The sequence below is a fragment of the Pinus tabuliformis genome, chromosome 4_1, assembly GCF_031772625.1.
Source record: "Pinus tabuliformis cultivar Carrire ecotype Pingquan chromosome 4_1, CPIR1, whole genome shotgun sequence".
NCBI classification, from domain to species: domain Eukaryota; kingdom Viridiplantae; phylum Streptophyta; class Pinopsida; order Pinales; family Pinaceae; genus Pinus; species Pinus tabuliformis.
Window position 1 is genome coordinate 371,378,392 of NC_142303.1, and position 20,174 is coordinate 371,398,565.

Below are 20,174 nucleotides of genomic sequence, written 5' to 3' on the forward strand. Positions count from 1 at the left end.
ACCCCATTCATAGACTCCAACATAGCAAGTTAGGTTTGGCAGTAGCACCAGTGGAGGACAGTGAGTTATAGGATCTATTTCGTCGAAAGAACATCAATGTTTAGCACTAGCCCTAGAGACTTCTTCCTATAGAGGAAAAGCCATTACCTTTTCCCATAAAAGGGGAAGAGGCAATCATTAGTTCATTTATTTGATTTCATTGTAGATGACACATGATGATAGGATACATTTATTATATTGTTTGATGATTTTTTGAGGCTTTGATGATTTATATATATATGTATATTTGTATTATTTTAATTTTACTGATATTTTTCAATATTTCCCTCAATGTTGTTAGATTTTTGTTTCCAAATCCTTGATGTTTTTTTTCACCAACATGATGTTCACAACACTATTAAGTAGCCACACAACAACAACCTGGTGGGACTTTCAAAATGTGGTACTATACTTAAATTAACCTAATTCCTAGGTGCTCATAATTAGAAATGCTAGGGTAGGACCTTCACAATGCCCTCAAGGCATAAACTAGGTAAACTAAATGCCACCAAAGTTATCTGCGAACCACACCCAAAACATCCAACTTTATAGCAATATAAAAGTTGCATAAAGAGATAAGGGGATTCAATATATTCCAAACATCTCCAACCATCAATGCAAATCATCCATTGAGTAGAGTGGTGACATTTACAACATGGTTGTGCCTAGAGGAAAGACAATTTTAAAGTTGCATAATAAAACTACTATGCACAAATTGACCCCAGCCAAACACAAAGAAGAAAAAACAAGCCCCAACAAAAGTGTGACACATTGCAAACTAAGTTGTAAGGAAACATCACATTTAATCAAATAATTTCTTTTTAATCTCAACTTCTACCCATAAGTGAGCATTTTTAAAATGTTTTATAGAGTTTGCTTTTAACCTAAAAGATTTGCTTCGGCAAAATTCAGCTCCTAAAACAATAGTGAGATAAAATATTTTTGATCTTCATACCAAAATGTTGGATGAGAACATGGAATATTTGGCACTCAAAACATCCTATTTCCACCCATCTATGCCAAAATCTATGGAACATCACATTGACTTTTTTCAATGGTCTAATCATTTTTAGGTTATTAAAATGCTTTGTGTCAATTTAGAGAGCACCAAAAAACTTTATCATGGACCAAAACATTATTAATATGGTAAAACTATCATTCACATCAAAAATATGACCAAATTTTTATCCAAATTTTTAGGGAAAATGGGGAAAATTTGGGCATCCCTCATCCCATGATTTATAAAACTTCTTGAAGGGTTACCATATCCATATATTTTGTTGCCTCTTGGAATATGAACATAATATTAAAAATATTTTATCACTTTCCTAATTTAGAATAAAGGATTGAAAGAATTAATAAAGGGATAAGTACAACATACAACTATCAAAGAAAGAGTTTTTATGTCCATTTACGAGTGATATAAAAGGGGAAAAAAAGGGATCCATGGTAATCAAAATGGTATTCATATGGGCCATGGTATTCTGCTATCTCATGACAATAAAAGGAGGACAGGAGCTCTCTCTTGGACATGTTGAATTGGATGATTGTTTGATAATTGATCTGAGAGCTCTTGGAGCTTGAAGGTTGGGTGAAAACCCAAAGCGAGGAGGGTAGTTTTGATGGTGTGAGAGCCACCCTAGTAGATCTGGCCAAAATTGGCTTCGGCGTTGAAACTATAAACCCTAGCCGGTTTACAAGGAGGGATCGTATCAGATTTCTCATTTGTGATTTAGTGGAGAAAGAGGAAGGAGGGGTCATACAGATCCTTCACTGGTGCTTTAAAACACTGAATTGATTCATGGGATGTCGAATCCATTGTAGAGTTCTTGTAGCAGTCGTGTTATGTTCATCAAAAGTGGGTTTCCCTTGCAATAGAGATATGCCAAGTTTCCAAGTTTTCCATTTATTGCATTGTTGTATAAATTCCACCATCTATTGAATAAAGACTTGGTCAATGTTCCTTTTGCAAAGTTGTTCTTTTTGGTGTATTTTGTGAAATCCCCCCTTGTTCTCATTACTACAAAATAATTGTAACAATGTATGCTTGCAATATGTTTGACAAATTTTCTTTATGAAAATTTTAAACATTATTAGCATATTCAAAAGCTAGGACATTACAGTGTCCCAAAAATCTATTAAAATTCAAAAAAAAAAAACATTCCAATATTTAATATCAAACCCATATTGAAAAAGGTGGAAATTATGTTTTTCATTATCTTTATGAGATTTAAATTTAGCCATTTAAAATTCATAAGCAAGATCTTAAATTAATGAAAGTTATTTAAACTTGGGTCATTGCAAACTTAGAATTTAATATCTTAAAGTTAATCTCACTTATGTTAAATGAATACCTTCATCTCATGAGGGTGAGGAGTTGGATAACGAAGATATACATTCCCACAAATGCATGGGATAACCAATGCGATTTTTTAGATAGAAGATCAAGCTCTAGAATTAAGAATAGACTATTTAATTAATCAAAGGGAACTTAAAAAGGTTTTCTGTTAAACTTATGATGGACGCAATGATACAAAAGTCTAAACATTTTATATACATGTCCTTTTCTTCATTGATAAAAATATATTCTTTTGCAGGTGTGAAAATTCAAAAAAATCATTCCTGATATTTAAAAATTAATTAACATTGATTCATTATATATCTTCATTTTGAAAAAAGAAAAGCGTGTGCAAACCTCTTATTATTTAAAAGATCAAGGATTAAGATAAATGTATTTTAATTTTTTTGAAAAACGGGCTCTTTATTTTTCTGACCCTTTCTGACATTACAGGTGCGATGCCATTTCTCCCATTTTATTTTATGAACATTACACATTAGATGTGCTACTCACACGGAGACCTGCCCCACAGAACTGTAGAGTGCAACAACTCACTGCTCCCAGTACAATAACAGTCTGAATAAAGCCAAGCCAGAACATTTCATCATAAATAAATGTACATGTAAATCTCTGTGAAATGCCACATCCAGAAGCCAAAGAGTGCTCACATAAGATCCCCTTCTTAGATAACCAAGGAGAGCTGACATGTCTTCTTTGGGTAGCATTCTTGCAAAGAGAAAATTAGTGTTTCAAAAGATTCTTGCAATCTTATGTTAGTACAGAAGAGGAAGCCTACCAAGGTAAACTCTTTTCAGTGGTTAATGATGTTATAGGGTGTTTTAACTTATGGTCATAAATATACAACATAGTACATACCAATTTGAGATTCATAGAAACGCAACCCCTGCATTTAGACTCTGTTTGCCTGGTTATCAAGAGCACAAGCAGCAGACTCTACATGTTGCATCAAAAAGGCATATATTTTCTGCTTCAGCCTATCAACAGTTTCCACCATTTTTGATCGCTCATCGACTCCTTGATTTTTTTGCCCAAGCTGATCCAACCAATCATTGGCTTTTTTAAGTTGAGACAGCATAGCTGCAATCTGGCTTTTGTCCTGCTGCGACTGGTTTTTGGCTGTTGAATCCGCTGTATCGTCCGCCTTTTCTCTGGATGTATGAAATCCAGCATCCAAAGCTCCCTCTATGAACTTGAGGAACCAGTTTGTTGCCTCCTTGTGCAGAAGTTTTGAAAGTTCCACTGTTTCATTCACACCATTTCCTTTTACCCATGTCATGGCAGGCTCTTTTGATGATGGTTCTGGAGAAACTTTGCATGAAGCTTTTGCATTTCTAGAACCAAAAGCAGTGCTGAGAGAATGGCGTTTCGTTGGCTTCTTATCACTTGTCGTCTCAGAGACAGATGCCGACGTAGATTTCCCTGGAATTTTGTTATCAAGAGAGACATGACTGTTCCCTGGAATTTTGTTATCAAGAGAGACATGACCGGACTTTCTAGAAGATAGAGAAGAGGGCCGAGTCTTGGGATTCTGTATAACTGAGGAATCATCTAATGTAGTATTTGGATTGCTGTTAGTTGCTTTGAGTTTCGTAGCTTCTTTCGAGTTCGAACTCTTATGGATATAATTACCAAGAATAGAAATTGATGTTAAGTCTGTTGCTAATGCAATTCTGACTAATTGTGCTGCATTATTTTCTTTTTCTGCACAGATTTTGATGAAATCACCACCTAGTATGCCTGTTTTCTCATCATCATCATACTTGTTACCAGCCCTGCATTTGGCAAGAGCTTCAGAAGCAGTCATTGATTGTGCAAGCATCTTGTGGAATGTGAAGAACTGATCAATAGAAGGATGTGGATTCTCTGTCTTTGCTGAAGAAAGCAGCTCTGAAAACATGCTGAACAAACCCCGAACAAATGTAAGGTACAACCATGGAAGAGAAACGCAAAGTCATCATTATGTAGTTAATAAGTTATTTATTGTCGATATATCATAATACATAAATTGTAATTTTACACAAAATAGACATTTTTGTACAAGTTTATACAGCAAGAAAATTTTCCTGTCTTGTGAACGCAAAATAGCCCAGATTAAATTGGAGGCCATGCTTATACCTGTCAGAAGACAATTGCATTTTACGCTTCATGTCCGTGATATTTGCAAGTACTAATACTACATAATAATGGGTATAAGTCTTAATACTACAGTGATGTATTCTATGGTTCATGAATATTTATAGTAATAATTCAGGAACTTTTGTAATAATTGCAAGTCTTAATATTATAATAAAATATTCCATAATTGTGATTTCATTCCATATCAATGCTTTCTCCTTAATGGAAAAAGTGAAAATTGTGTGCTATGTAACTACCCGTGAAGAAACCTCCTTGATAACCTCCTCGATGTAAAAACTGCGCTTTGGGACTCCCCCGCTCGTCTTCGGTGTTCTTTCTTCAAACAGGGATTGCTACGAACTTCATCTAAATGATCTCTACACATATTTTATTGCTTGTGAATTGCGGAAAGCAGCTTCCATAGAACTAAAATATAATAACCAATTCTTTACAAACTGAGTGATAGGAACTAAGTGAGAAGTAGACCAACCCCATTGAAACCTTTGTTGGAATCTAATCGTAAAGTCAACATACTCATTTGACCATGCTGTACTTTAGCATCCTTGTGTGTTTTGACATTAATTCTATCTCTTCATTTAAATGATACAGAACACTTCATCTTGCTAGTAAATGTCATTGTTATATAACTTATGACTGTAAAACAACAATGAAAAGGAAAATAAAACTATATGCCTCTTTACAGGATGCGAAGATCACTGTTAGGCTCGACAAAGATGACTAGAAGCATAATGAAATTGAGTGCCTCTTTAATGATCCAACAAGCACACCTGAACTAGTTCAGACAAGGTGCGATGTGGTCTTGTCAATGTAGGCAAACACTTATTCCACTCAAGTAATAACCTTGGCTGTTCAATCCAACCAACGGCGAGAACATTAGGTAATGCTTCGAGAGACTTAAGAATAATGTTAAGCTTACAAATTGTCAATCAGGACCTTGATTTTTCAGGTAAAGAAGATAGATTAAAGGCAAACTCCAATAAATACTGGGAAAAGCTAAAATGTTTCATCTAAATGTGCTGCGATAGGTGAGGTGTTTTACAAAACTAGGTACGCGAACATCTTTTAATCTTGAATTTAGTTTATTGTGTTCAGAGAAGAATAAAAAATCGTTGTTTATAGAGGAATTAAAAATCATTAAAATGTTTATTTATGTGAATGCTCAGTAAATCGAATGTGAACTTCAAACAATACGAGCTCTAAAGCTCATACGAAAAAGATACTATCCAGACACCTACAGCATCCAAATAAAACTTCAATGAAAATATTTTAAGAAACCCTAGATTAACCAAAAATTTACATACCTCAAACTTCGGATGACAGCTTCAGAAGCCGATGCTTCCTGCAAAGCCTCGGCAGCAGCAGCACAAGCTGCATTCCTCCTTTTCACGGCATCCTGAGGAGATCAAACGATTTATATATCAATCAGCAAGCATATAAAGAGGAGTGACAAACAAAGGCTTTAAATATGCGCCCAAAGTAATTCAAAGTCACACGCATACCTTACTGAAACATTGAAATCAACAACCTTCTCCAAAAACGTTAATCCCCAAATAGAAATCAAATTCGTCCTACATCATACCTTTCCAAAATTGACTAGATTGGCTGGAAGAGAATCCCATGGGACACTTCCATCAGTCCATTTCTTATCATGAACAATAATTTTGGATAAGGCAGTACTCAACTGCTCTGCAGAAGATCCTCTCTTTTTTTCGCAAACAGATATTCTTTTGGTAGAAATCTTTGAGCCCTTAGGAGTTGCTATCGTAGGACCAACATCTTCTTTCTCTGAAGGAATGCAAAGCAAATCACTTGCCCTTCGAGGAGGGCCAACCTACAGAAGGCATGCCAAGTATCCGTTGTCGGTATTAATAGTCCTCAAACAAAAAACATCAGAGAAGAAGAATATTAAAATAATAACAAAGAATTGTTATTTATAAACGAATGAACACTTAGCATCATTTGCCCATAAAATTCCCGAGGACAAGAGTTAATTCTCTAGATTCTGGCATTTTGAGGAGGGTTAAATCATTTGATAAGAGCGTCTTTAGATAAATTTTAGCAGAGATTCTGAAATTTCAACATAGCTGATTATTGCATGGAGAGAAGCAGCAAGACGGAGGCAAACGTTGTCGGCCATGCTTATTAGATCAAATGCCAATCCTCAAGTCCCATGTAGACTACTGCTTAGAAATGGGTAGAAGCATTCATGGAGAGATTGAAACTCTTATTATGACACTCATATTTATTCATGGTTTCAACCCGCCATATGCATGGTTTTCTTAGACAGTAATCACTAAAAATTTGTTTAGTGAATAATATTTCCTATGAGTACATGGCAAAAAAAAAAGATCTATCATGTGGATTCTTAATGATTGTTGTTGTAAGAAAAAGCCATACAAGTCTGAAGGCCTAAGCAGACTTGTATCTGATGATGTCTGCAGAGGCACCTTCAAAGGAGTCAACATCTCACACAACTGCAACCTCTCTCATCTGTTATTTGTTGACGATGTTCTTATCTTTTCGGATGGGAGTATTCCTCATCTTTGCTTCCTGCACTCTATATTGGATCTCTTCAGTCAAGCCACAGACATGGTTATAAACCTCCAAAAATCATCCATCTTTGGATAGCTGATCCAGAAAACAAAATTTTGATGATCAAAGTCATCCTTTCCTTTCAGGTTAAACCAATGATCAAAGTCATCCTTTCCTTTCAGGTTAAACCAATTGGGCCTGGTTTAAAATACTTGGGTTTTATCCTCGAACCTTGCAGCTACAAAATAACAGGATTGGTCATGGCTACTGGATAAGATCAAAAAAAGATCAGAATTTGGAGTAACAGGTTTTCCAGAGCAGGACGCCTTGTTCTTTGTAAATATGGGATAGAAGCCATCCCAGTATACTAGGCATCCTTGGCTTGGATTCCTTTTGGGTATTCTGAACAGAATCAAACAGCTTTCTCTCTGTTTACCTATGGTACAGAAAAGATGAAAGGCGAACCTTCGTACTAGCGGCATGGGACACCATTGCCCTTCCAAATTCCCTCGGTGGTTGGGGCCTCAAATGCTTACCCAGATTTGCAAAGGCTCTAGCAGCAAAAGCATGGAGACTCATTCACGGTGTAGGCCTATGGACAAAAGTCATACATCAGAAATACATTCAGCCCCTCTATTCTTGATTGGATCAGGTCCCCAGAAATCCCACTCAAATATATCGATTATCTGGAAAGGTTTAATCAAGGCCTTTCCAATAATTGCAAATCACCTATGCTGGAAAGTGGGTAATGGCACAAAAATTCTCCTGGGGAAGACCCTTGGATTGGGAGTCAATATTGGTTTTGTTTTCCAGATCCACTCATACATCAACTAGCAGACGCAGGGAAATTTACTTTAGACTAAATCGCTCTGACCCACCATCCTTTGGGTACTCAGACATGGCTGTCTTCTTATGACCTGCACCTAGAAAAAAATGAAGCCGAGGCTTGGGATCTATATATCAAAGCTCTCAAATTCTCTAATGTGACACTCTCTGACACCAAAGAACTGATTTGGTCCCAAAGTCCCCATCGAAAATATACTCGAAAATATGGATATCTATCACAATTCCCAGCCCTTGAAAATATACTCGAAAATATGGATATCTATCACAATTCCCAGCCCTTGAAAACCCTACATGGTGGGGGAAAGAGCTTTGGAAGATTCACTGCCCGCCCAAAGCAATTAACATGTCTCATGCTAAAGAAAAGACTGCCAACCTGGGATATTCTCCAACGAAGATCTTCTCAAGGACCAATTATCTACCCTCGATACCAAAAGGATGTTGAATCTATCGCTCACTTTTTCATCCATTGTTCTTTTACAAAACTAGTTAGGACAGACGTCAAATCTTTTTTTTCTCTATCTGCATCCTGGGATGCAGAGGATATAAAGTTATACTTGCAATCTGCTCTACACCTTCCTGCAAATCAAAAAGGGATGTCTCTTTGCGTCTGCTGGGTATATGGCTAGAAAGGAATGCTGCTATATTTGAAAACAGTCCTCCAAATCCCACAAAGGTTGCTACATCTAGTCTGCCCATTGTTTCTTCTTTTCGGGATCCCTCCACAGCTGCTTCTTTTTATACATCTGTTCCGGTGACTATACAAATTGATCGGCCCTGGGCTTTTTTTTGACGGAGCTGCCCAAGGCACACCTTCAACTTCTCTTGGTAGTGTAGGTGGTATACTGTATCTTTCAGACAGGGTCTCTCTTTCTCAGCAAATATCGGGCATGCTACATATTATTATGCAGAACTTTTTTCTCTCTACATTATTCTACTTCTGGCACTCTCACATGATGTTCTCTAGCTTCACATCTATGGAGACTCTCTGATTTATCAGATGGTAATAAGGGAAAGCAGTTCTCAGAAATTATAATTTACTTCCTCTCGTTTGGAAAATTTCCTAAAACTATCATTTTCCTCACAAGTCTCCTTTGATCATATTTACAGGCACAGGAATGAAGAAAAATGGGCTTTCGAAAGATGGATCTATCTGGACCGAGGCACATGCTCCGTCACTGAAACTATAAAAGGCCAGAGGACAGAATTTCTTCTTAGCCCTTGGGTTTGAGTAGTTCTATGACTTGCATGTATTTTTTTTGTTTTATGTTATATATTTTTGTATATAAAAGCATTTCTAAATGCTTCGGTTTGCAACTGTTTATCTTCCTGGTTAACATAGATCTGATAGACAGCATTGATGTTGATCCTGTTGATCTTGTTGGGATGAGTATATTTTTTTGTCGATGCAATTAGAAATCAGCATCTCTGTAAGCTGATTTTCTCGGTTTTTTTGGGTGGATGCTATCTGGTTCTTCTGGAAAGACATTTAGTGAGGCTGGGGCATCTAAATGCATTGTGCATGTAATTTTTATTTTCCTGATGTATTTTTTATTTTCCTTGTAAATAAAAATTGCAGTCCTTTTTTTGGAAAAATAAATTAAAATTAAAATTAAAAAACGGATATTTTTGGAAAATAGGATCAAATTACAATTTTAATTACCATGTACCCTCTACATTGGACTTATGAGTTAATAACCGTTCCAACTTTGTAATGCATGATTTTAGTTGCAACCCGGTTAGGTAGACAAGCAATAACCGTTGGAAAATGAGTAAAGGATTAGTTCACTGTCCTACCTTTCTGTGGATAGGAATAATATGAAATTTAACGTAAGATGAAAAAATAGCGAAATAATTATTGACATATCTAATTACTGTTTGCCAACTACACATACATGATTTCACTATACAACCATACATGGGCACGTTGGAACTTTAATTCAATCTTGCTAGAAAGACATTTTGTGAGGCTGGGGCATCTAAATGCATTGTGCACGTAATTTTTATTTTACTGATGTATTTTTTATTTCCTTATAAATAAAAATTGCAGTCCTTTTTTGGAAAAATAAATAAAAATTAAAATTAAAAAACGGATATTTTTGGAAATATGATTAAATTACAATTTAATTACCGTGTACCCTCTACATTGGAATTATGAGTTAATAACCGTTCCAACTTTGTAATGCATGATTTTAGTTGCAACCCGGTTAGGTAGACAAGCAATAAAGGATTAGTTCACTGTCCTACCTTTCTGTGGATAGGAAAAATATGAAATTTAACATAAGATGAAAAAATACCGAAATAATTATTGACATATCTAACTACTGTTTGCCAACTACACATACATGATTTCACTATACAACCATACATAGCCACGTTGGAACTTTAATTCAATCAACCAACCAAATGAATTATTCTTTCTAAGACAGCAATCATTAAAGTTTGTACCTTGTATAACGTGTGCCCATGTCCATTGGGTTTATTATGTCTGGCAAATAGCACATATTTCTAAACCAAGGTCTAATGTATGCACCACTTAAGTTATGAAAATCATGCGTATCAAGTTCATACAAACAGCGACAGACTTTACTATACCACCTTGAGTTTCAAAAATGAGGTGCGCCTAGAGACTTCGTTTATATGGTATGTGTTCCTTTCATCCTACCATGGATGTGTGCAAGATTATATTCCATAACATTGGAAGAAACCATGATGCAACCAAAATGAACTCACCTGAGTTTTAAGTTGCCCTGTGATCCTGGAAGAGATCCTTCCTTTCTGCTCTTTTGAAACAGTGGCTTGGTCTTCCAAGCTGCTGTACAGAGACTTACCAGCCGCAAGAGGAGAACTTGGTTTTGGATTCGGCGTACCACCAACAGGTTTCTTCTTTTTAGGTGACACCTTACCAGTAGTGGAAGCCGGAGCCTTGGACACTTTTTCTTTAGGGGATTCCTGTGGAGTACTTGACGAGTTATTTGAAGTTTGAGATGCTTTCTTTGCGTTGGGAGAACCTTGTCTTTGTCTGTATCTCGAGGGAACAGACACTGGGTCCTCTTTGATAACTATCTTCCTTTCTTCTTGGACCGTCGATGAAGCAGGAGGAGCGCGAGAATTAACATGGTTCGCAGGGGACAATGCTCGGGTCGCTGCAGTCTTCACTGGTTTTGTGGCAGATGCTGACTTCTTGTCTTCGCATTTGTCACCATTATCTGCTGGCAAGTTCTCCGTCGCCACGGAAGCAGTTCGCACGGGCTTAATTGAATGCCTGTCTGATGGACTCGTAACCTTTGACGGAAAATCAAATCCGTTCGGCGGAGGTCGGTCAGTAAATTTATGGCTACTCGCTACAATGTGCTCAGAATCAATGGCTGCCTTCGAGTCCTTCCTTTTATCCATGAGATCTTCGGGCTTCCCGATGCAGGGATGCCTTCCGGGAACAGGCTTGACCCCGACAACTCTCGGCACCGGGGACCCCGGTTCCAACTTTTCGACATAGATGAACTGCCCCAGTTGCAATTTATCCGCCAAGATAAGCTCGTTATCGTCGTCATTTAACGAAACATAAGTGGAATGGGAAGAGTCGGAGACCTTTATGTAAAAACCTTTGTTTGGCCAAAGCTCGCTCCCTGCGAGGGCAGGTACAATGCTAATGACCTGTAGCAACACCGAACGGTACTCTCCACCAACCCTCACATCAGAATTCATGTGCTGTAAGAGCTTCAATAGTATTCCTGGAGTCAGCGACGCCATCTCAAAACAGAAATGTTTCAGTCAATCAGGTGTTACTGTAAGGATATTTATTTCTTCTGTTCAAATCTTTCCCAAGCCATCTTCACGCGTCACGCCGTTTCTCGAGCCGTCTTATTAGGCCGTTTCATGTCAGAAGCGGGCTGTTTTGGTATTTACTCCAGCAACACACGGAAACTTCGAGCCGTCGCAAGACTTGGAACACACGCAAAAGAATCAATAATATCCTCATTGCTGCGGCCCTGCGTCCTCCAAAAGCATGAATTGCATGCAGTCCTGGAAGTATTTCTCTGCAACGGTGCAGGAAGCATTAAGAAAAAAAACGTTTCGTGGACCTGTTCATTTGATCATGTTGTCTGAATCAAACTCCAGCGGAAATTCCTCCAATCTTCAGCGCAACCAGCACTTCAATCTACAAGGATTAGTGCAAACAAATTGCTTATATGCTAATACAATAATGAGCTTCGCTTTAAACAACTCCAATTTAATTAGCCAAAATTGATTGGAACACAAAATATGCCTCCCTTCTAACAGCCAAATCGTTATAAAGACTGAAATTTACAATCTGTTGCCCTTTTAAAAGCTAAAATTCGTTATAAAGATTGAAATTTGCGCAATTTTCTCCCCTTTCAAAAGCTGAGTAGTCATATTGAACACTGGACATTTACACAATCTGCTTCCCTTCTAACAGCTAAACAATCATTCTAAAAACTGAAATTTACAGAATCATTTTCTTTTCAACTAAATAACTGTTATTAAGATTGAAAGTTACATTATCTGCCTCCCTCTTTAGTATCTGCTTCCCTTCTAACAGCTAAATAGTACTACAATAGACTGTAATTTACACAATCTGCTTCTCTTTAACTTCTAATAACTAATAATAGATATTGAAATTTACGCATTCTACTTCCCTTCCAAGAACTAAGTAGTTCTTTAAAAAAATCATAAACATATGCAATCTGCTTCCCTTCCAAAAGCTAAGTTCTTGTTTAAAAAAGAATTCCTAAATTTACAGAGTCTGCTTCCTTTTAGACAACTAAATATCAATATTAAAGATTGAAATTCACACCATAACAGCGCAATAGTGATAACTTTACACAATCTGCTTGCTCAATAGATACACTAAACACGGAGATTGACGCAATCTTCTCCCTTCCAACAATCAAAGTTAACCTGCAACCCAAAAAACAACTATTTTTCGACCAGAAAAAAATGCGTTCGGATATTTAATGATTTTTATGCTTCAAAATTCAGAAACCTTTGAGTTAGATCACAGTTCAAATATTTCACAAAAAAAGTCCAAATCTTTATTTTTAAAACTAGAGAATAGCGTTACATATGCAGTCATTTTAATGCGTTAAATTTCAGAAACGTCAAGTCAGACAACAGTTAAAATAATTAAACAACAATAAAAGTTCTGTTCAAGATCCTTCAAAGTTTCCGCCGTTACCTCATTCTGATAAAAATATTTCGAAAAAAGTATCGTCAATAGCGCCATGGCGATTATGCCGCCGCCGACGGAATGCAAATGCGACACTATCCTGGCAGGCCAGCGCGACGAGGCGGCTTCTGCCACTCCACAAAAGCAGAAGATAAAGTCATACCATTCTCAGAAATGGCCATTCGACAGGAAATTTTCGGTCATGCGCTCCGCCGGCGCCCAAACGCTACGGCCAAGCCGTCTTTTGCAAAAGAAAGCCATCGGACGAGGTAAACAATGAACACTGTTGCAGGAAAAATAGATGACTCTCCGATTTAGGAGGCCATTTTCTTTTTTAAATTTTGCATTTCGCAAACGTAAACAGCATATAACGTCGTGAAGGTTACCAGAACCTGACGGCAGGCTACTGACGGCAAAGTGAAGTCGAATTTTTCTGCTGTGAGCGTTGGAATCTCGTCGTCCATGGCCTCCTGTGCGGGGCACGCATGAATGCATGAGACCCTCCAACTCCAAGCAAAGCTACACCCAATCTGCAAATCCCAGCCGGGCCCTCTCTTCCCCAACGGTTAGAGACCACTGCCCCTAACTTAACCAAACCCTAACCCAGGGCTCTGCCGCCCACCGGGAATCCGATCTCCCGCCACTGCCAAGAGTAGACTTCGGATGAACCCAACGTTAATTTGTCGTTTGCAGCAACCGCCGGCGTGGAGGAAGGAAGTTGGAAGATGGGAGTTGGCCATTCTCTGTTATCGGTTAGCACGTCAGCAGGTGCGAGTCCGAGTCAGTGGCGTGCAGGCGATATAAGAGGTAGGGAATGCTTTCAGTGGGCTGCGATTGGAGGTAGGTACGCCGCTGGTGGGGCCCACAGTATAAATGGCACTATTATTATTATTTGTACGCATTACGGTCACATGTGGAAAGCGAAGCTGAGTACGAATTCAATGCGCCGCAAAGGTCCACCCTGTTGTGCCTACTGGTCTATTCTATTTATAAGAGAAGGTGTAGCGTGTAGAGGGGAGTAAGAATCCACATTGGTACCTGCCAAGGGAGGACATTTATATTTTGTGTTGAATCCTATCATTAGGTACCTCTCCCTTAATAGACTAGACTAGACTAGACTAGACTAGACTAGAGTGTAATAATGGTAGATGGTCCTATGATTTTTTAAGCTTAATAAGTACCATGTTCTCCTTGTTTCTTCATCAGGTTTGTTTTTTTTTTTTTCCTTATGAAATCAAATGAAATGGTTTTTAATGACTTTATGAGATCTTAGGTTTAATGGATTATTCATTATCACTTAATTTATATTTAGATTTTTTTTAGGTTGATTCTAATGTTATGGAACTTAAGTAAGAAAATCGCTATTTTATGAAGTCTTCTTTCCCCAAAAATTCGCTAAATAAAATGAAATGGAATGGTTTTTAATGACTTTATGGGATCTTGGGGTCTAAGGGACCACTCACTATCGCTTAAACCATATTCATATTTTTTTAAATTGATTCTGCGATTATGGATTTTGACTAAGAAATTCGTTATTTTGTGAAGTCTTCTTTTGTGAAGCCTCGTCTCCTCAAAATTCTCATTAAAACGGTTCACCTTTAGGCTAATTATCAAAGAGCTTGAAATGGGCGAGATACGGAAATGGAGATGGTAACCAATGAATGTAAAAACTTTGTAAAAAATTATTGTGGGTCTGGACTAATTTTATAACAAATTTAATTTTAATTATTGGTAGTTAGTGTTAAAAAAAATTGAATTTTTTTATTAATTTACAATTTTGATTAATTTTACAATGTTTTGAATATCAAAATTATGTGATGTTTTGAGAGCCATGATGATATACTTCTAATCATTTTTTAATTTTACATTAAATTTATAATATTTTATACAAAATTAGCTTAGTTTAACTTATATTAACCCAGAAAATAAAAGTAGTAATTCATGGTGAGACCATTAAACTTGTCCTTAGTCATGATGGACAACATCAAAGTCTAAAGTTTGCCATCATTCTTGTGCTTGTTAGGTGACACCCACAAAGGTGCTTTCGTTTTCAAGTTGCTTCACATTTGTATCATGCAAAGTTATAAAAAGTGCAATGGCTTTTGAATTTATGAGGTATCTGTATCATAGAAAACATAAGGTGATTATTAGAGCAAGAGACACATTTTATAAAGTAGGTGGGAGGTGTAAAATGGATAAGTTAATGACATTTTTTTACAAGATGGAAAAAAATTATAATATTGGTATTTCAATATTAATTAAATAATAGTGTAACGGTATATTTATGAAATATAAAAATATATAACTTAGTTTAAATTTATTTAATTATTGATTTTAATAAAAATAGAAAAATAAAAGTTTTTAAAGTGTAAATTTTTAACTATATTTAAAAATCAAGATGAAATTACAATGTGTGTTCTCTCTACAACAATCCCAGCACTCAGTAAATTCAATCTCCAACTCATAACCAAGCTCAAGGCCAAAGCTTAGCCAATTCACAAGCTCTCCAAGTCTCTATTCCAATGTGTAATTCCTATGAAGGATAGCTTGTATTTAAAGGGAAATAAAGCCTCTAAAAATAGTGCAATCCCTCAAGGATCAGTTCCTGATTGCATGCACTATCAGTGCAAGTTAGAAAAATTTAAAACAATTAGTACATTGTCCCTACACTCTAGTCTCAACTGGGTCTTTCTAAGAATCAACATGCATGAGTTTCTGATGGTGGAATCTTTAGTTAACTAGAGTAACACTAATTAGGTCATTAGTGTCCCAACTGACTGTTTACTCACTATTAGTTCCTGAAACTGATTGGAACTAATTTAATTGGACTTAACTCAATAAACTGAGTTAACTAATTACAACTCATTCATAACTCATCCTTAACTCCTATAAGTTAGGGAGAACATATACATGTCTTCTAAAAAACTTCCAATTCAAATATCCTAAATTAATTAAGTTAATTAAACTTAATTAATTATTTTCAAATTGCTATGAGAAAAGAATTCTATTTTAATTCACAGTTTAATTCAAGGACAAATTAAACTGGAATTTCTTCTTGCCATTTCTCAACACTCCCTCTCAACAAGAAGGGGATTATCCACTACCTCGATCATATCTCTATGAAACTCGAATTTACAACTTGGCAATGCCTTTGTCAAGATGTCAATGTCTTGCTCCTCCGTGGGAATGTAATCTAACAACATGATCCGCCTCAATACACAACCTCTGAGATGATGATACCAAATATTTATATGCTTTGACTGATCATGAAAAATTGGATTTTCAAAGAGTTTGATACAACTCTAATTATCACACTAAATCACTATCGGATCCATCTGTTAGGCAAACAAACCAACCAGGATTTTCCTTGTCCAGATAGCCTCACATGCTGCTTGACTTGCAGACATGTACTCTGCCTCTGTCGAACTAGGTGCAACCGATCTTTGTTTCCTATTGTACGAAGAAACTGCAGCTGACCCAATACTAAAGGTCCCTCCTGATGTGATCTTCCTGTGAGATGGACTCCTGGCCCAATCTGCATCGGTGAAGCCTTGAAGCTTCTCTCCTTCTGTCCGTCTATACCACAACCCAAACTAAGTAGTGCCTCTGAGGTATCTCAATACATGCTTTGCCACCTTCCAATACAGCTTGGTAGGCCTATCCATTGCTTAACTAAGCTGGTTAAATGCTTAACACATATCTGGTCGTGTGTTCACCAAATACATGAGTGAACCCACAAGCTGCCTATAAACAGTAGTTTCCACTACTTCTCCTGAAGTAGCATCCTCCTTCCTCTAGTTACCATCTAGAGGAGTCACCATGGGTTTACTGCTCTCCATGTAGAATCTCCTGAGTATCTCATTGGCATACTTGCCTTGAGACCAAAAAAACTCCCCATCTCCCTGCCATACCTCCATGCCAAGAAAGTAATGCATGAGCCCCATGTCCTTCATCTCAAACTCTCTTGCAAGGTCCTCCTTGCAAGATTTGATGAGCTTCTCATCACCTGTCAATATGAGATCATCTACATAAAGTACAATGATCAAAATCTTACCTTCCACCACTATGTGATACAGGTTCGCATCTGCTTCACTCTTCAAGAAGCCCAACCTAGTGAAGTAGCTATCTATCTTGGTGTACCAAGCAAGGGGTGCTTGCTTCAACCCATACAACGCTCTCTTGAGTCGGCACACATGCGACTCATGGTCCAAGGTTTCAAAACCTTCGGGATGCTCTATGTACACCTCTTCCTCAATCATGCCATTAAGGAAGGCAATCTTCACATCCATCTGATGGATACTCCAACCCATCTGTGCAGATAGTGCCAAAATAGATCTGATAGATGAGTACCTTGCAATAGGAGAAAAGGTCTCATCATAGTCAATCCCCTCTACCTGTGAAAAGCCACGGGCCACAAATCTGGCCTTATGCTTCTCAACACTACCATCTGCAGCTTGTTTTACCTTGTAAAGCCAACGAGATCTCACAACTAACTTGTCCTCCGGTCTCGGGACCACATCCCAAACACTGTTTCGAACTATGGAGTCATACTCCTCCACCATCACATCAACCCAAACTGGCTGTTGCACTGCTTCCTGAAAGGAAGATGGCTCTGTCACAACACATGCACCCATAAGTTCCATGTATCCAGTGTACCTCTCTAATGACCTCCTCTGTCTACGTTGAGAAGAGGGTGCTCCCACATTCTCTCGTGCATCATCCAACAATTTGTCAGCCTCTCTAGTGCACTTTCTTCCCTCTCTGGAAGACTCTGCATGAGTGGATGTCTCCACTCCTAGAACCTCTGCATGTGGCTACTCCACATCAATCTAAGGCTCCTCAACCTTAGGAACTAAAAGTTCCTCCTCCACATGTAGCTCAAGCTCCCTCTCAAGGGATATTCGCATGGCCTTCTCCTCATCAAACTTGACATCCCTGCGAACCACTGTCATCCAACTGGTTTGCATGTACACCAAATAGTTGTGGGGATTATCAATGTACTCCATAAATATCCCCAACTCTATTGTTGGCTCAAGCTTCTTCTCTGCATCTTTGGTCACATGGCAATAAACTGATGACCCAAAAATCCTGAAGTGACCAACATCTGGCCTCTTACTGGAATAAGATTCCTCTGGTGTTTTATTCTCAAGTATCTGATGTGGGCTACGGTTCTGAACATAAGCCGTTGTGTTGCATGCCTCATCCCACAAGTGTAGTGGTAGGTCATGTTCATGCAACATCGCCCTTGCTGCCCCTACTATGCTCATGTTCTTCCTCTCGGCAACCTCATTTTGTTGAGGGTTATGAGGTTCTGTCAACTCTTGTTTAATCCCTTCTATTGCGCAGAAGTTATTAAACTCATTGGAGACATATTCTCCACCGTTATCACTCCATAGAGCTTTAACCTTCTTGCATGCCTCTTTCTCAACCAATGCTTTGAATTCACAAAACCATGTGAATGTTTGATCCTTTCTCTGCATGAAAAATATAATACAACATTTACGAGAATAGTCATCTAAAAATATAACATAATACCTGTGTTTGGTGGTGTATACTCTCGAGAATGGTCCAAAAACATCTGAATGGACTCTCTCCAAAATAAACTCTGCTCGACTGTCTCTATCTCCAAAGGAAGACTTGGTGTATTTTCCCAAAGTACAACCCTTGCATGTATCAACTTTCTCAAGCGTACCTTTGGGAATATCGGTAGAGATTTGCTGCAATATCTTCAAAGCCACATGATGCAAGTGGCCCAATCACCTATGCCACAACTCGCCGACGTCTCGGCTCAACATCTTTTCCATTTTTGAACTCAAAGCAACACAACCCTCTACCTCTATCTTATAGGGATTTTGAACTCGAATCCCTATCTTCTTTACTTGACCCGTGGGTATGTGTCGAAGGAACGCCTTTCCTTTCGAAAATATCACATCATAGCCTCTATCCTCAAGCATGGCAATGGATACCAAGTTCTTCATCAGTCTGGGTACATGCATAACATTCTTCAAGGTGAGTGGAGTCACATGCTCCCTCTGAAAAGTAATAGTGCCCACACTAGTAACACTATACCTATTGTAATCACCCATCTCGATATGCATCTTGAGATCTTTCTCCTCCAGTTCACTGAATAACTCTTTGTCGCTAGTCATGTGGAAAGAAGCTCCATTGTATAAGTACCAAACACTTCCCATCATTAAAGACACCTTGCATGCAATGAGGTAAAAGTCCAATTCGAATTGGGAGGCCAAAGCCTCACCCATCGCTCCTCCTGAGGACTTCTCCTTGGACTTCTTCAATGGAAAATTTGTAGCAAAGTGACCCATCTTGTGACAATGAAAGAATTTAACTTTCGTCATGTCCTTCTTCTTACCTCCATGTTAAGAGTCTGATTTGGAATAAGAAATTTTACCTTTCCCCTTCCTTGCCTTAATCGCTAAGGCATAGTTCTCTTCATCATTAGTCTTTGATGAAGATCCATCCCTGGTGTTCCTCCTGATCTCATCCTGCATCAAATCCGACCATAGTTGTTCCCAATCTGACAGCTTCTCTGACCATTGACAAAGTCTTGATAACTATGCCAACTCTTTGGGAGTCCAAGAAGAGCAAGGCTCACCATATCCTCCTCAGAAACTGTGATTCCAACACTTCCAAGTTCATCCCGACATTGAGTGAAATTGGTCAAGTACTTTGGAATCGTCTCACCTTTCTCCATCTTGATTTTACGAAGTTTATCCTTGAGTGCCAACTTCCTTTGATCACTGCTATTCTGATACAAGTCCGTCATTGTTTTCCACATAGCATGCAGAGTTTACTTACCATGGAGTCTCGAGACAATGTGGTCTCGAACTCCCTCAAGGATTATCTGCCTTGCCTTCACCACACACTTCTTCCATTTGACCAAGTTCTGTGCATCCGTAGTTACTGTCTTGGGGACTTCTTGATCAATAAATTCCTTCAAGCCATTATCTTCTAGCACAGCCTCCATCCTGTCCCTCCAGGCTATAAAATTTGAGCTTCCTTCCAAGGCATGCTCAAGCCTCGACCCATGAAACGCCATCTGCCAATTCTGAAGTACGT

At 38.0% G+C, this 20,174-nt stretch overlaps 1 protein-coding gene across 4 annotated transcripts; it reads right to left on the reverse strand.

The window, feature by feature from the left end:
* Nucleotides 1-2,954: 2,954 nt before the first annotated feature.
* LOC149175857 (protein CORTICAL MICROTUBULE DISORDERING 1-like) lies at nt 2,955-13,703 on the reverse strand. 4 transcript variants are annotated; one of them, XM_089419759.1, is made up of 6 exons: nt 13,490-13,703; nt 13,107-13,380; nt 10,643-12,068; nt 6,114-6,365; nt 5,836-5,927; nt 2,955-4,296 (listed from the first exon to the last, which is right to left on the reverse strand). In XM_089419759.1, the coding sequence occupies exons 3-6, from the start codon at nt 11,657-11,659 to the stop codon at nt 3,288-3,290; spliced, it is 2,370 nt and encodes a 789-aa protein (XP_089275885.1). In that variant the 5' UTR covers nt 11,660-12,068; nt 13,107-13,380; nt 13,490-13,703; the 3' UTR covers nt 2,955-3,287. The 4 variants fall into 4 exon arrangements, with proteins under 4 accessions (XP_089275885.1, XP_089275884.1, XP_089275886.1 ...); XM_089419758.1 differs by having other exon boundaries at nt 13,484-13,703; XM_089419760.1 differs by adding an exon at nt 12,726-12,829 and having other exon boundaries at nt 13,107-13,703.
* Between the last annotated feature and the right edge of the window lie 6,471 nt (nt 13,704-20,174).